This window comes from Lactuca saligna, chromosome 4 (assembly GCF_052625555.1).
Source record: "Lactuca saligna cultivar CGN05327 chromosome 4, ASM5262555v1, whole genome shotgun sequence".
Classification (NCBI taxonomy): Eukaryota; Viridiplantae; Streptophyta; class Magnoliopsida; order Asterales; family Asteraceae; genus Lactuca; species Lactuca saligna.
The window spans coordinates 289,261,534-289,277,639 of record NC_136420.1 but is presented as its reverse complement, the minus strand read 5'-3'; the positions used below and the strand labels follow the sequence as shown (position 1 = coordinate 289,277,639).

Below are 16,106 nucleotides of genomic sequence, written 5' to 3'. Positions count from 1 at the left end.
TAATGTCACTGAAGGGGTCTTATAGCATGTTAAGAGTATAAAATATGTTAACAGAAGCTTCATGCAAAACAAAACATTTTTATAGTAAAACCCAACAAGGATCACTTTACAAAAACAAAACATATTTAATAACATTAAACTCTTGCATGAGTGAGAAGTAGCAACAAAGACTTAATTTTTATGACACATGATGCTAAAAAACAACATAAAATGAAAAACTTGATCTCTGGAGTAGCTTTTACTTACAAGAACCAAAACCATGAGACCAAAAGCTTGGAAATCAAGGATCTAACTTAGATCGAAACATCGAACCATAAAGGTGAGAGCTTTATATTTCCAGAAGCTTGCAAAGGTGATGAAAGTTCTGGATCTACAAGCTCCAAACCCACCAAACCTCAATGATGAACTTCTCCTCCTTTTACAAGGAACCAAAAACACTATAAAGGTCCAAAAAAAAATCTTTTAGGAATTAGGGCTTCGAAATGGCCGTTTGGGGTGAGTGGAGGCTGGTTATGAAGAGACCTTAATGGAATTAAGGTGTTTAAATAGGGGATCAACCCTAAAATTTTGGGTTTTGTGTTATCTTGAGTACGCCTTGCATACACACCACGTATGCCTACACTAGATAACTACAGTAATGATGCGAATTTCATATAAGGGATACCCTAGGCTAGCAGGCATCATGTATCAGGCAATCCTACCATGCAATTCCTGAAGATACCTAGCCTAGTACTAGCATGTTGTTCTATCATATCGATTAAATTTATGGTATTTTGGGGTCTACTTACTGGCTTCGGCTGATCGTACACCCTACATCATCCTTTACTTATTTTGAAAACCATTCTGAAAATCTTTTCTTGATTTGAGACTGGATTCACACGAATTTTTCTCCAATTCACTCAAACCAAGGCTCTGATACCAACTTGTAACATCCAAAATTTCAAACCAATTTAAACTTTTTAAAACATGTCAAGTTCATCAAAACATTACAACTTTGTTTTCAAAATATTGATTATCAGATTTTTTTTTCCCAGAAACATAAACACAATAGGAGGATATGTACGATCACGCCTTGGACTTGCCTCGATCCCCTGATGTACCTGAAACAATAAACTGAAACTGTAAGCCCGGAAGCTTAGTGAGTTACCCCCAAAATACCGATACACATACAGTCCACATAGCAATATCAACATTAACATATCATATCAATCAAAACAGAACAACATGCACTGGGTCCACAGCTTTATAAGTTGGACTACCCCCTGGGCCCTCAGTACAAATCTGGAATGCCTACCGGGCCCTCAGCTCGCATCTGGAATGCCATCGAGCCCTCGGTACGAGTCTGGAATGCCTACCGGGCCCTCAACTCGTATCTTGAATGCTCCCGAGTCCTCAGTATGAGTCTGGAGTGCCTACCGGGCCCTCGGCTCATATCTGGAATACTCTAGGGTTTGTTGGCTACCGCACAGAGCAGTACAACCTCAACTCATCCCACATAACATGTCGACATGTAATAGATAAATACACATACTGGAAATCACACAATATCACAGGTAGTCCTACAGACCTACCAAACTAGCATATCAACTGGCATACATCACTAGCATGCAATAATAACTCATGATGAACATCTAACACTGTTAGGATAATACATCCAATGGGTCGGCCTTGGTGCCTTAGACCCCTTAGTATAGTGAGGATAACTCATCTCGTAGATGTCAGGTCGGTAAATAAATCATAGCTCTCCAATCACTCGTCAAAGACTCCACCACCTATTACCACATTACGAACATGCTCATAAGTCTTCATCCTCACAGAGTACTTCATAACCCAACTAGCTAACCTTGGTCAAAGTCAAAGTCCTTAGTCAAGGTCAACAGTCCATGTTGACCTTAACTCATCGAGTACCCTCGGCTACTCGCCGATTTCCTTGAAATCCTTACCCACTCGTTGAGCCACCGGGGTGACTCGTCAAGCTCCCACGATTCTCGATTGAGACCCTATGGCCACCCGTCGAGTTTCCTTCTAGCAACACGTCGATACACATACATTCCTAACTTGGGGAAAAATCATCCGACTCGCCGATTTGTTCATGCAACTCGTTGGGTCTATGGCAAACTTCATCGGACTCACCGGGTTATTCATCCAACTCGTCGAGCCCATGGCTATCTTCATCTGACTCGCCGAGTCTCCCTTGCGACTCACTGAGTTCCTTCATTCCTTAAGCCATACAGACTCATTTTAAGCCATGCAAAGGTTCCAAATTATAGATCCAAGCTCCCAGGGCATGCCACGTGCATGCATGGCTAAAAAGGTTCTTAATGCCAAAACTAAGCTCTTAATGGGTTTCATGCACAAGGGGGCCTCATTCACGACCAAGACAGGAACTTTATGACTCTAGAACTCGAGAAAGGTCCAGATCTGAAGTTACAACTTCAGATCTAGCTCATGTCTTGCAATATCACCTTACTCAAACCATAAAACCCTAGATTTCCACCATATGAGATCTAGAATGGAAAAGAGATAAAGATGTCGACTTGATACCTTCGATGGGTGCTAACTGAGGCAGATTTCGGATTTCCCACTCCTTCCTTGCTCCTATCCCCTTGTTCTCCAAGTTCTTCCTTCTACAAGCCCTCCTTCCAAGCTTACAAAGCACAAGAAAGACACAATACAAGGTTAGAGTTTTCTATGAACTCTTACTGACTGTAAGGAGGCCAAATGAGACTTATGCCTCCTTAAATAGAGGGCAGAACCCAGGACTTAGGGTTTATTCTGCGAGCTTCTACTCGTCAAGTCCCTTTATGGACTCGGCGAGTAGGTCACTAAATATGTAATCCCACATCGCTGCCACTCGACGAGTAGTGCACCCTTAACTCGTAGAGTAGGACATAAACCAAAGAGACTCTTACTTAAATCCATACCTGAGAATCGGGGAGTTACAATAACAAATATATAATATCGTTTAAAGTACAATGTTATAAGAAAAAATATAATTGAAAAATTAAGACGTTAAATTTATTAAGTTATAATTACTCAAAATAGAAAAATAAAAACAAAAATAAGTTGGAATTAAAAATCAAAATATGGAAAAAAAAATTGATATAAATAACAAATTTATAATATCGTTGAAATTATAATGTCATAATAAAAAATAAAAATCAAAATTAATACGCTAAAGTACAATGATATAATAAATAAGTAAGTTAATTTTTAGTTTAAATCTCTTCTTTTTAAATCATCAAAAGCCTAAAAATATCCGCCCGAAATTGATTTAGAAATTTAATTTTGGATTGTCCCCGTTTTGGGATTGCTTTTTGAATATCTTACCTCATTTAGGATGTAAATGTGTATTACGTGATTGATTGTTAAATTGTTAAAGACTTAAATGATTTGGTGCTCTGACAGTTTGATAGTTTGTTGAATTTTGAATGATTTAATGTGTTTGTGACTTAATTATATGATGTTGATGTGAATGTTTTTCTTCAAAACTCGGTATTTGTGACAGCCATTAGAGACATTATTCGCGCGTTTAAAAACCAAGTCAACAACGATGGGGAGGACGATGGAGAAGACGAAGACACATAGTATTTCTTGTTTTATGATATGGAGGATGTTATTTTGGATTTTTTAGATAGTTTATGGATGATATATTAGATGTTTGTTTGAGATTTATTAGATATTTTATGGAATATAGTATGTTTGGTTGTTTTTATATAATGTGGTATGTATTTTTTATCATAACTGCATTTTATAATATATATATATATATATATATATATATATATATATATATATATATATATATATATATATATATATTATATATAGTCAAGATCAAATAAGAAGAAAATTTTAGGTAGGAAGGTAAGAAGTTTTTATTCTACATATTTTTTTTGCGAACAAACAAAATGAATCATTAGATGATTCATTTGTAAGATGATTCACAAGAAAAAATTCTCAAAAAAACATCTTGATAATTCATTTATATAATGATTTTGTTGTTATTCACTAAAATTATCATAAAAGTGAATTTTTTCTTAATTTACTTAAAAATGAATCATAAAGATGTTTTTTTTGGGAATTTTTTGTTGTGAATCATCTTATAAATTTATCATCTAGTGATTCATTTTTTTATTCGTCAAAAAAATATGTAGAAAAAAAAAACTTCTTACCTTCCTACCAAAAAAAAATTCTTACCAGATCTATATATATATATATATATATATATATATATATATATATATATATATATATATATATATATATATATATATATATTACAAAAAATATGTTTTTTTTATAAAAATAATAATAATAATAATAAAAACATTAGCAGCGATGCTAGTTACATAAACATTAATAATAAGGTTCCTCTCCTCATATTCCCCTTCCCCATTTCAACCTCTCTTGGTTGACTCCCATTATCGTTGAATGAACCTTTTTTTCCAAGTTGTTAAAAGTGAAGATGAAACTATTTCTTCTAAACCATCTTCAATTTACTTTTATTTTTTCTTTAAAAATAAAATAAAAAAATAATATAAATAGTGTTTCATCTATGATCCTACTTATTTTTTATCTCATTTTTACCTTTAAAAAATATATTCCTAATAAATTTCATTATTCCAATTTACATAGATTGTCAAACACACTTTTCTACGAATTTAGTTTTAACAAATATATAATCTATATTTTTTTATTAAATTAATATAAAATATACAAAAGATTATATTTATAATAAACTTATAAATAAATATTATACATGCATTTATAGAAAATATTACACATACACACTTTTAAATAAATATTATACATACATTTATATAAATATTAGACATACACACTTTTAATTATAAGTTTTTGTAAAATACATTATCGTTTTTTAAATTTCAATATGTATTTAAATTTTTATATCAATTTGATGAATAAAAGACAAACTTTATATTTATAATTAATTAATATAATTTAATATATAACAAAATATTATAAATATTAAATATTATATTTAAATTATAATTAGTAGGCAAAAATGAACTAGAAATGTATAAATATATAAATAAAGAGACTAAAACCGATAACGTAAAGTTCATTCCAATTTTGGAAGAAATAAATAATATAACACCATATTTAGTGTAATACTATTCATATCCCCTAAAGTGAATGAATAAACGAGGAAGAGTTTGAGAAAAATGTAAGAAAAAATAGGAAAAAAAATAAAAAATAAGAATGAGTTGCTTTTGTATTACTTTAAAAAACAACGTTTTTGTCCCATTTGTTACAACGAGCCACTACTTTAAAGACAACGTTTTTGTCCCATTTGTTACAAAGGATAGCCACTGAAAAATTAAACTTATCAAAAATTGAACTTATATATTTGATGTCAACAAAAAAGTTTGTAAATAAAACTTGTCATTCAAGCGTTTTTGTCCTATTTGTTACCAAGGATACCCACAAAAAAATTAAAAGATTCGTTTAGATATTTTATTACTTACAAAACTTATAATAAACCTCAAAATTTTCTTTTTCAAACAGTAGATGAATGAATACAATTACAGTTTTTTATATAAATGTGGATCTCAAAACAATGATTGGGTAGTATAAAATTATATGTCATAATGAACTAATCAACTTGTAATAAAATATAGAATATACATAAAAATCGCTATTATCTCATTTACATTCTGATCCCTATAACAAAAAGAACTCATTCCTCGATTTCAACGATCATGGAATATCTCTTCATTACCATCCTGTTACTTCTCGCTTCATTTCTGTTCGCCTCTCACTTCCGCCGGAAATTCTCCAACCTTCCGCCAACTCTCTTTCCAACCCTCCCTCTGATCGGCCACCTCCACCTTTTGAAGAAACCTCTCTACAGGACCTTCGCCGCAATCTCCGCTAAACATGGGCCCATCCTCCTTCTCCGCTTTGGATTCCGCCGGGTCCTGGTTGTCTCCTCCCGTTCAGCCTCCGAAGAATGTTTCACAAAGAACGACATCATCTTCGCCAACCGCCCTCGTCTCCTTGCCGGAAAGATTCTTGGCTCCAACTACACCAGCATCGGCTGGTCATCTTACGGCGACCACTGGCGCAACCTTCGCCGGATCTCCACCATCGAGATCTTCTCCTCACACCGCCTAAACGACCTCCGTGACATACGCGCCGACGAAGGAAGACTCATGATTCGTAGGTTGATGTCCGAATGTTCTTCACCTGTGAACTTTAAGTCAGTATTCCACGAGATGAAGCTTAACCTGATGATGAGGATGATATCCGGGAAGAGGTATTTCGGCGGATCCGGTGAACTGGAGGAGGAAGGGAAACAGTTCCAGGAGATGGTTAAGGAGACGGCTATGGTGGCGGATACTTCAAATTTAGGGGATCATTTACCCATCATGAGATGGTTCGGAATGAAAGGGTTGGAAAAGAAGATGATTAAGTTGCAGAAAAAGAGGGACGCATTCTTTCAAGAGTTGATCGAACAACAGCGGAAACTGGAAGGGATTGAACTCGAAAACAAGAAGAACAACACAATGATTGAAGTTCTATTACAGCTACAAAAAACTGATCCGGAGTACTACACTGATGAAATTATTACAAGCTTTTGCCTGGTATATATATATATTAATTAACATCGAATTAATCCTTACATGAAAAAGATTAACATGAAGCTATCAATATTATACATTTTGCAAAATCATTTACAATTTACATTAAATTTTCTTGATGATCAGAACCTGCTAACCGCTGGAACTGATACTTCTGCCTCGACTTCGGAATGGGCTCTTTCACTTTTGCTCAACCATCCACATGTTATAAAGAAGGCACAGAAGGAAATCGACAATCACGTTGGGAAGAATCGTCTTGTTAACGAATCAGACATGAGTAGCTTACCTTATATTCGTTGTATTGTGAACGAGACTTTGCGAATGTATCCAACAGTCCCACTCCTAGTACCTCACGAATCATCGGAAGATTGTGTGGTCGGAGGTTTTCACATCCCACGTGGGACCATGTTACTTATCAACCAATGGGCAATACATCGTGATCCTGACCTCTGGAGTGACCCTGAAAGGTTTCAACCGGAAAGGTTCGAAAGTGTAGAGAGCACAAAAGATGGGTTTAGGTTCATGCCATTTGGGTCTGGAAGGAGAAGTTGTCCTGGGGAAGGTTTGGCTATGCGTATGGTTTGCTTGACGATGGGTTTGCTTATGCAGTGCTTTGACTGGGAAAGGATAGGGGAAGAGATGGTTGATATGAAAGAAGGTCTTGGTCTCACCATGCCTAAGGCTCAAGCTTTGGTTGCTAAGTGTAGACCACGTCCGATGATCCACGATTTAATATCTGATTAGGTTCTTCTCTTCGGGAAATACCTTTAATTACATGCATGTAAAACTAGAAAACAGGTTTCGCTAGACACGTGTAAGATAAATAGCATTAATTAAAGTATCTCTTGTAATGCAAAGAAATGTAATGAATTTAAAATAGAATTTGATCGCTACATTGCATTATTGCTTTCATGGATGGATAATATAACATGCGAGCCATCTAATTAGTCCATGTCGCGAGACCCTTCTCTGGTTTCCTGAAAGATTCTCCAAATGCAAATATATATATATATATATATATATATATATATATATATATATATATATATATATATATATATATATATATATATATATATATATATATATATATATATATAAAAGAGAGATAGAAAGTTAGGTTCATGTATAAATTCTAATTATTATGTGAATGTAAGGCTAATTCTAGACTAATCATTTGATAAAGGTAATTTGATAATTTTATTAATTTTCATTAAGTATTACCTAATATTAATTTCCTAGAATTATGTTTACTTATTATTGCCTATAATTACGGTCTCTTGGACTATATGCCAGCCAAACCCTTCCATCACTAATAACCATACCACCATCATAGAGCAAACGAGAAGGAAAACGAAATGATCAACATCTCACCATCCCTGCCGTCTTCTTCTTTGTCCGTCTACGGAAACCTACAGACAAGGTCGTCATCATCTTGGTCGTAACCATCATCATCTTCATCGATTATAATCACCACATCTTTGTCGTAAGCATCATCATTTTCATCTGTAATAACCCTTACTTCTCCTTCAATGATCAAGCACGACACTGGATCACACATAAAAAGGGATACGACTGATTTCAAAATTTTGAATTTTTTTATATGCAGCCTTACTAGATATTTTTTTTTGTTGCTTAGGTTTCATTCTTGCCCTAGTTTTCAAGAAACAGTTATTAATTTTGCAATTTTTTCACTCGTTTCGTTTCTCATAAGAATTATAAAGTTGATTTTATTATCTTTTTTTTCTTCAACATTCTTTATTAATTAATGTTACTGCTTCCAACTTAGAATCATTTCTTGGGCCACTCGTTTGAAAATGATCATTAGAGATTATCCTTTCAAAGCTTCTTTTTATATGAAAACAATATTTATGTTTTTGAAATCGCTCACCCTCCTCACATCGCCATCATTAGAATCGGTCAGAAGTGTTCATCGCCTCCTACATCACCCCTCTTATTGTCTCTATTACAGGTAAGATTGTTTTGGTTAGAATTCCGATTTCTAGTTCTTGAATGAATTATTTACCTAATTTGTATGCGCTTTTTGTTATTGTTAATTTGATCAGTTAAGAAGAGCGGCATTAGTGTACTAGTGTTCAAGTCTTTGCTATTGTTAATTTGTATGAGTATTGTATTCCAAGTGTTTGCTATTATTAATCTGTATGACTTTTGTATGCCTAAGTTGCAAATTTTTTTTTTTTTTTTGTTATTGATTAGTAATAGGATTATGCTAATTTGAGTGATATGGCCATTGGTTTCTTTTTTCAACTAGAGTTTTTATTACTTAGATTGATTGTTAGTTCCCATGAGTACACACATTATGAGATAGAATATTCTAAATGCGAGAAATAACAAGTACTTTCACTAATGTTTTATTAGACTGTTACACCTTCCAACTATTCTACTTCCTTTTTATTCTTATTACAATATTATACTTTGATTTATGAGATGCACTTTGGTTCGTAGAATTAGTTTAAGTTTAATTTTGGCATCTTATGAAATCTTAGTTTAATCTTTTCTAAATAGTTTTACTTTAGTAAAATACCAGATTTTATTAAACCTTACAATGTTGGTTTCTTATATAACAGAAGAGGAAAAGAAATCTACTTGAAACGATGGTAGCTAAGAAAGGTGTAAAAGCATCAAAATATGATTTGACACATATCCCCGTACAAGCCATTCTTCTAGTTGACTGCTTCACCATAAAGTTTGAACCTGCAATTTTCCTTGTTCTTGAATTGGAGGGAAGGATATGAAAACTGCCAATTTTACTATTTTGCTATATTAAAATGTGTGATAATTGTTCGTGATGTAGGTTGAACTTTATATAGACTTCTTAATCTCTCTTGGTAGTTCCTAGTCCAGCATCGACTTCTTTGAGGTACATAAAGCCATTATCCCTTAAATCAAAATCTTCTCATTTCGTTTTTCGATTAAAACACTGTTAATTACGTTTTTTTATTTAGTCATTGAGGTTTAGTTTTCCTTTCATATGTGGCTATTATTTTACATCAACAACAAACAATGATGAAAAGAAAAAGAACATAACAAGAACATAAGCATGAAGGTGGGCATAATCAAGGCTTGATTTCAGGAAAGGTATTTTTTTAGATTACATGTTAAAATTCATATCATTTTTTTATTATTTATGAAAGTTGCACAAACCACACACCATGATTTTTTTTTTCCTGGTAAAAGTAGAGAAGTTATTTGTCACTTTTTTTCATGTATGAATTTGGCACCAACCATTCTTTACGAATTTGTGAAATCATATCAGGAAACAACATTTCATAGTTCAATACATATCGATTGAAGGCAAACGGGCAATAAGCTGCGCCGCTAGCCCTTTCTGGATAGCAAAACCAATTCTTTTGAAAACAGATTTGTGGATCTAGGAGATATGACATTAGAATGCATGAGCCTTTAGACTCTATTGAGGAGCTCCACTACCTCTGGTGCAAGAAAACCAAATGTATCGAATGCAAAATGGGCAAACACATGTTGATTTGCTATACATGCATTCTCGTGTTTTACCACTTTGCACACAGCGGCTTTCAATGCGGCATACCCAGCTGTCAAACCCCCGCTCCCCAAACCAACGAGAGGAGAGACCTCAGTAAGATCCACGCACGCATGCTTCCCTCCTATCCATCCAAAGACCAAAATGTCAGCCGGTCTAAGTGTGGACCTTCCATCTTGCGAGTCCGTCAAAAAGTTCACTGGCGTTTCTTTCTTCACAGAAATACTAGCACGCCGAAAAGCATCAAAGAGAACATTCTGAACCACATCATGTCTATACTTGAAACCAGGGAGCTCTCTATAATGAACCGCGTGTTCCCCAAAGGTATCCAAACATGCCTTGCGACAAACTGGACATATCTCGTCAATTGGAAATATGGTAATCATGAGGCGATAACGAATGATAGTTCGGTACTCCACAGGAGACATATGTTGGCCAAGACAATCAATAGGGATAGTTAGCAGAAAATCCTAAGCATGAGGCGCCTGGAGACACTCAAAGACTACTTTCTATCTAACAATCATGTCAAAGTCGACTTCCATATCTTGGACGATTTTGCTAAAAATGGCACACGCCAAAGCTTTTTGGGATTTGGGGGGGGGGGGGTATCCTTTTTACGAATTATGATATGAGAATAAAGAATTTATTTTTATTTTAGAAATTTACAGTTCAAGCTACACATTCTTATAGAATTGTGCATGTTCATTATTTTCGTGTAGTTGAACTGAATTTGTATATAATTCCATTCTACAATAATTCATTCACTTTACTTAAATTATATTTGTATTCTCATAGAATATGGAAACTCAATGTAGTGTGTGTTCATCTGGTTTTGTCAAAGAACCAATATTGTATTGAAAAGTTTGTGTTTTTTAGTTGTCGTTTTTTAGCAAAACATTCTCAGAGAATATTAGATGTTATGTTATTTAATTTTAGTAATGTGACTTTAATATATATTGCAGTGTATTATTTAATTCAAGAGAGAAGAAAGTCATATTTCAAGATAGTTGTATGAACCATTTCATGGGAAACATGGATGTAGGTATTGTTGGTTGTTTGAAGATGATAAGATGTGATGAAAACCAATGATTAGTGGAGTAGAATGTAGGGTTTTTGTAATTCAGTTTGTTTTTTTGGCAATTAGATTCTTATGGAATGTATATATTAAAAGTTTTTTTTAATCCTCAATAATACTTTATATTATATTATATAAAAAAGGTAGTATATATTACAAACATATTCTTAAAGAATGTTGTATCAAAGGGTGTTTATATTGTTTAAAATTTTGTATACATTATTATGTGATACATTTTTCTTCGATAATGATATGGTATTGTTTAATATATACACGTATATTCTTTAAGAATATTTTACTTTTGGTGCAAATTTTTATTATTGAGAATAAATGTAGTAATATTATTTAATAACGTTTAGTTTTAAAAAAAATCTCTAAAATGATCTCGTATTTTTTAAGAATGAACTCATATTCTTCATCTCTATTTATTAGAAGAATTCTTCAATTCTTCAGTATAATTCGTAGAATTCTTCAGTATAATTTGTACATTACAATTTCTTACATATCCTGAAAGTCAGAGTTGATTTTGATATCTGAATATTGTTTTTAAATTAAGATAAATGTATTCTCCTTAATTCTTTCACTTCTTTATTGAGAATTAACAAAATGTCAATTATGTCCTTATAATTACTATTTCTAATTTCCTTTTATTAAAAGGAAATGTTTGTATGTGTTGTGTTTCATTGTAACTACTACCATCCAATCTTAGCTATATAGAAATCTAATCTCATGGTTTAAAATTTGTCATACACTCACAAAATATATATCATTCATATTTAATTCTAACCATATATATTGAGAGAATAATTGTACGAAAAATAAGATGGTATTTAGTAGTATTTATATAGTAAATATTTTTTAAAAAATTAGAAAACTGGCCATTGAACTACAAAGAAATTTGATTGGTGGTTGCATCTCGTCGATGGCACCACAAATCAACACAACCACACCACAATACAAACAAGCAAGATGGTGTAAACGACTATGGTTCATTGACACATAGACCACAACCCTCTTCGTTAAAAGTATACCAGCTGGTCTTAGTGGTTCTCAATTGAAAGGCTTGAAAGTTAATTAAATCAGTTGGCTTAAAAACTCAACTCTTCCTTTGACTTCTTCCTTTATAATGTTCTTTCCAGCATCTTGATTAAAAAATTGTAAAGTTGCTTTAAAATCCTGTTAGTTTTTAATTTAATTCTATACCATTCTAGAGAATAATAATAATAATAATCTAACCTACCTTGTGACGTACAAATTAATAATTTTGTATAAGAAATCCACATTAGAGTCACATATGATATGCAGATATATATAATTCCTTTTACTAGACATTACACATTTAGATCTCAAGTGAGTATATGAAGCCAAATATATATATCAAAGGTTGTTCATAAAACAATAAAACAAACTGAATATGTCATAAATCAAAATAACATGGAAACAACAAGATATTTTAGCTATCAAATAAGTAAAACGAAATGATACAATTTAGTGAAACAAGGGCAATTACGTAAAGTTAACCGAAAGTTAATAAGGATACAAAATTCAAAACACCTAGCATCCAAATGCTCAGGGTTTTTTTTTTCAGTTTTGGAAAAGTGGTTTTGACATAACTACCCCTAACAGAAAGTATAGTTTTTAAAAAAGTTTCATCTTCAGTCAAGTCAACACACACACAAGGGACACCACACAAAACACACACACAACTAACTTAGCTACGAAGAAATGCTACAGTAGCAACACGGGACCCAACAGATCCTCCAAACATAAATGTTGGATAGGACCGAATATGATCCAAGTAGGAAAATACAGGGGGGTTTCTGGAAATATCTGATTCTTCAGGGGCTTTTCTTTGATTAAAGTTTTCAACTTCTTGCACCAATTCATCTCTTGTGTGGTTGCATGAAGTGATAACCTAAACCAGATTTTTTCATAAAATTAATATCAACATAACTTAATCTGGACAGATATATAAAGATGCTGGCTTTTTACCATATTACCCTTCATCACTAATGAGACAACAAAATTTTCCAAGTCTTTTAATTTTTTTCGATTTCGCAAAAGTTTTTCAAATAAATAGTCATTTGACATTCGGCATTAGATGCCACAAGGGTAAAATGGTCATTTACTCATAATCAGATTTCAGACACAGTCTTTGTTAATATAATACTTACAAGTAAGCCACCAGGAGCTACAAGTCTTGATATGGACTCCCAATACATAATCCTGTAATAAATTAAAAAAACAAATTAATTTCTGAAAAAGCAGATTGACTTTTGAAGGGCAAAAAAGTCAAACTTGCCTTTTTATAGGACCATCAGGATGCAATCCAATTGCATCCAAAGTCCCTTTGTCTGTAACCAAACGAAACTTTTTATCCAACTTTGTTTCAAGAATATCATCCACCTGACAACCAATTTTTTTCAATAATAATAATAAAAATAATAATAATAAATTTGAAAGTTACCAAGAGTTTGATAGTAGCAAATCCATCACGATCTGCAAGGCTTTGAGCAAGGTCAATGGCTCCTTCACTATAGTCAGTTCCAGTTAGATCAGAGAACCTAAATTCATTAACATCAAGAATTAGGGTTTATAAGAACAAGAATTATATTGTATAGTGTATACACAAGGTCAAATATATATAATATACCCTTGTTTAGCAAGTTCTTGAAGAAGCAATCCATTGCCAGTTCCAACATCAAGAACACTCCAATCTGCTAAATCTCTCTTGCCTTGTTTATCAAGGTCAGAATTGTCATTTTCATGGTGGTTTTGAAGTTCTTTTTGAGAAAGGTCAACACATAGGCCTTTTGTCCAGGAAGCAACTACTTCCATGACATCAGCACCAAACCTAAAAAAACATTAAGAGTTTATGTAAGTCAAGAAAGTGAACAGGTTTTTAAATCTAATAAAACTATAAATAGGATCAACACAAGTTGATAACAACTTACCAAACTTCACCAGTATGTCCATGTTCACGGAAATTTGTCAATTCATCTGCATATGCTGAATCCCAGTAACTTTGGAACCCCAACATTGATGTAATTGTTTCAGCATCAGGTTCTTCTTTGTCAGAACTATGCATAAACAAAAAAAATGCAAATTCAGAATTCAGAAATGGTTCCAGTTGTTTCAAGCATTAATATCAAATCAAGTTTTCTAACTGGCACAAGAGGTTATATGTGTTCAACATTCATGGATGTAAATGTAATGAATAGTTGAAAATTTGAATGTCTATTTGTGAATCGAAGTTAACAATACATAACAAAGCAAACAAATTGACACATTTGGATACTGAAACACACTTGAACTTCAACAAAATAAGCAAAATGGCACCCAAACATGTACTCGAACTGACCAATTTCTTTATCGCAGTTAAATTGAAGTTCACATAAATTATACGTAGCACGAATTCCCCAAATTTTAACTAGTCAAGTAATATGCCTAACTAAAACAGAAAGATCTGACAATTTTATTTCCATTGTTGAATCCCTTACAACAATCGACAAACAGCGTGTTAGCAGAAATGAGTATCATCAGCTGACAGTAATCTAACCTGTAATCAGAGGCGGTACGATACGGTGCGGCTGCGAGAGCTTCTGATGCGTCAGCGTGACGCTGATCTTCGTCAAGAGTACTTCCGTAGTCACTTTTGATGGACCAAGAGTCAGCAGCAACAGAGCGGTCATCATCGGAGATCAGATCGGCGGTTACTGGCACTCGTACCTGTGAGATATCGTTGTCTTCCGGTGGCAAGCGAGTTCCGGCCATGGTTGAAAGATGATGGTGTGGGAGACAAATTTTGAAGTCGTGGAGAGAGAAAGAAACCCTAGAGAGAGAAAAAAAGAAAGAGATTTGCAGATGGAGACGGAGATCAGCTGACAAAGAGACGACGGGCGAATCGAATATAGGAGGAAACGATTTCTTTCTCCACGTCGGATAAATTACCTTTAAACCCCCTTTATTTTAGTGAAATTACGGTAATACATTCTTACTTTGGTAAAGGTACAATAATAACTTCTAAATTTGGTACAAATTACATATGATTTTGGGACAACATAGTAGCAGCAATCATTGAACTTTGAATCTGTTCTTGTGTGGTGATGAGAATAGAGATATTCTAGTTGATTTAATTTAATTCTTGTTGTCAGTTTTGTACTTCAATTCTTCATTTTACATGAAGTTGAAAGTTGAGTAAATTACAAGCATCATCAATCGCCTAGATGGCAAAATGCACGTTCAGTCTTTATTTTTAAAAATTAACTCGGATCATCCATTAAAACGTAGAAAATTACACGTTTAGTCTCTAACAGTATAAAATGACTATACTGCTCTTTTCAATTTTTTTTTTTATTTTTTTTAATGTTTTTATAGTTTTAATTATTAAAAAACATTTTAATTTAGTTTGTTTATTTATTATTAATTATTCTTTTAGAAAACATACACATTCTCTCCTACCACATTAAAATACTCTCACCCATCTTTCTCTCTTCTCTCCATTATAAACATCGGTCACCACCTCTCCACTGGCCACAACCTCTCCATCGGAAAACACTATCAAATGCCGCAAACTCCACTTCCCTCCAGCGGCTACCACAAGAAGCTATCGTCTCTCTCTCTCTCTCTCTCTATCTATCTATCTATCTATCTATCTATCTATCTATCTATCTATCTATCTATCTCTCTCTCTCTCTCACACACACACACACACACAGACGACCAACATAATCACTGCATCTGTTAAAAGCCTAATCTCCGACAACCAACATCGTCATCCGATTTGTTAACATCTTCGTCGGAGATTTAGAACACCAAAAAGCAAAACCTGTATTTTGTCCCTCTATTTACCTGATTTTTGTGACCCTCTTCACCATATCTATACAACTACTACCTCAGATCT

At 33.4% G+C, this 16,106-nt stretch overlaps 2 protein-coding genes and 1 long non-coding RNA gene across 5 annotated transcripts; 2 read left to right on the top strand and 1 right to left on the bottom strand.

Annotated features, from left to right (window-relative positions):
• Positions 1 to 5,681: 5,681 nt before the first annotated feature.
• Positions 5,682 to 7,520, top strand: LOC145043771 (cytochrome P450 81Q32-like). The gene is made up of 2 exons (XM_078992520.1): positions 5,682 to 6,611; positions 6,735 to 7,520. Exons 1-2 carry the CDS (start codon positions 5,727 to 5,729, stop codon positions 7,350 to 7,352), a joined length of 1,503 nt encoding a protein of 500 aa, XP_078848646.1. The 5' UTR covers positions 5,682 to 5,726; the 3' UTR covers positions 7,353 to 7,520.
• Positions 7,521 to 7,922: 402 nt separating this feature from the next.
• LOC145039192 (uncharacterized) lies at positions 7,923 to 10,821 on the top strand. 3 transcript variants are annotated; one of them, XR_013679776.1, is made up of 5 exons: positions 7,923 to 8,094; positions 8,523 to 8,580; positions 9,197 to 9,489; positions 9,575 to 9,707; positions 9,886 to 10,821. It is a non-coding gene; the product is annotated as an uncharacterized LOC145039192 (long non-coding RNA). The 3 variants fall into 3 exon arrangements; XR_013679775.1 differs by having other exon boundaries at positions 7,923 to 8,580; positions 9,644 to 9,707; positions 9,886 to 10,820; XR_013679774.1 differs by having other exon boundaries at positions 7,923 to 8,580; positions 9,886 to 10,820.
• A 1,869-nt stretch (positions 10,822 to 12,690) lies between these two features.
• On the bottom strand, positions 12,691 to 15,106 carry AR401 (S-adenosyl-L-methionine-dependent methyltransferases superfamily protein). The gene is made up of 7 exons (XM_078992519.1): positions 14,763 to 15,106; positions 14,158 to 14,283; positions 13,857 to 14,057; positions 13,671 to 13,767; positions 13,506 to 13,609; positions 13,378 to 13,429; positions 12,691 to 13,118 (listed from the first exon to the last, which is right to left on the bottom strand). The coding sequence occupies exons 1-7, from the start codon at positions 14,975 to 14,977 to the stop codon at positions 12,915 to 12,917; spliced, it is 999 nt and encodes a 332-aa protein (XP_078848645.1). The 5' UTR covers positions 14,978 to 15,106; the 3' UTR covers positions 12,691 to 12,914.
• Between the last annotated feature and the right edge of the window lie 1,000 nt (positions 15,107 to 16,106).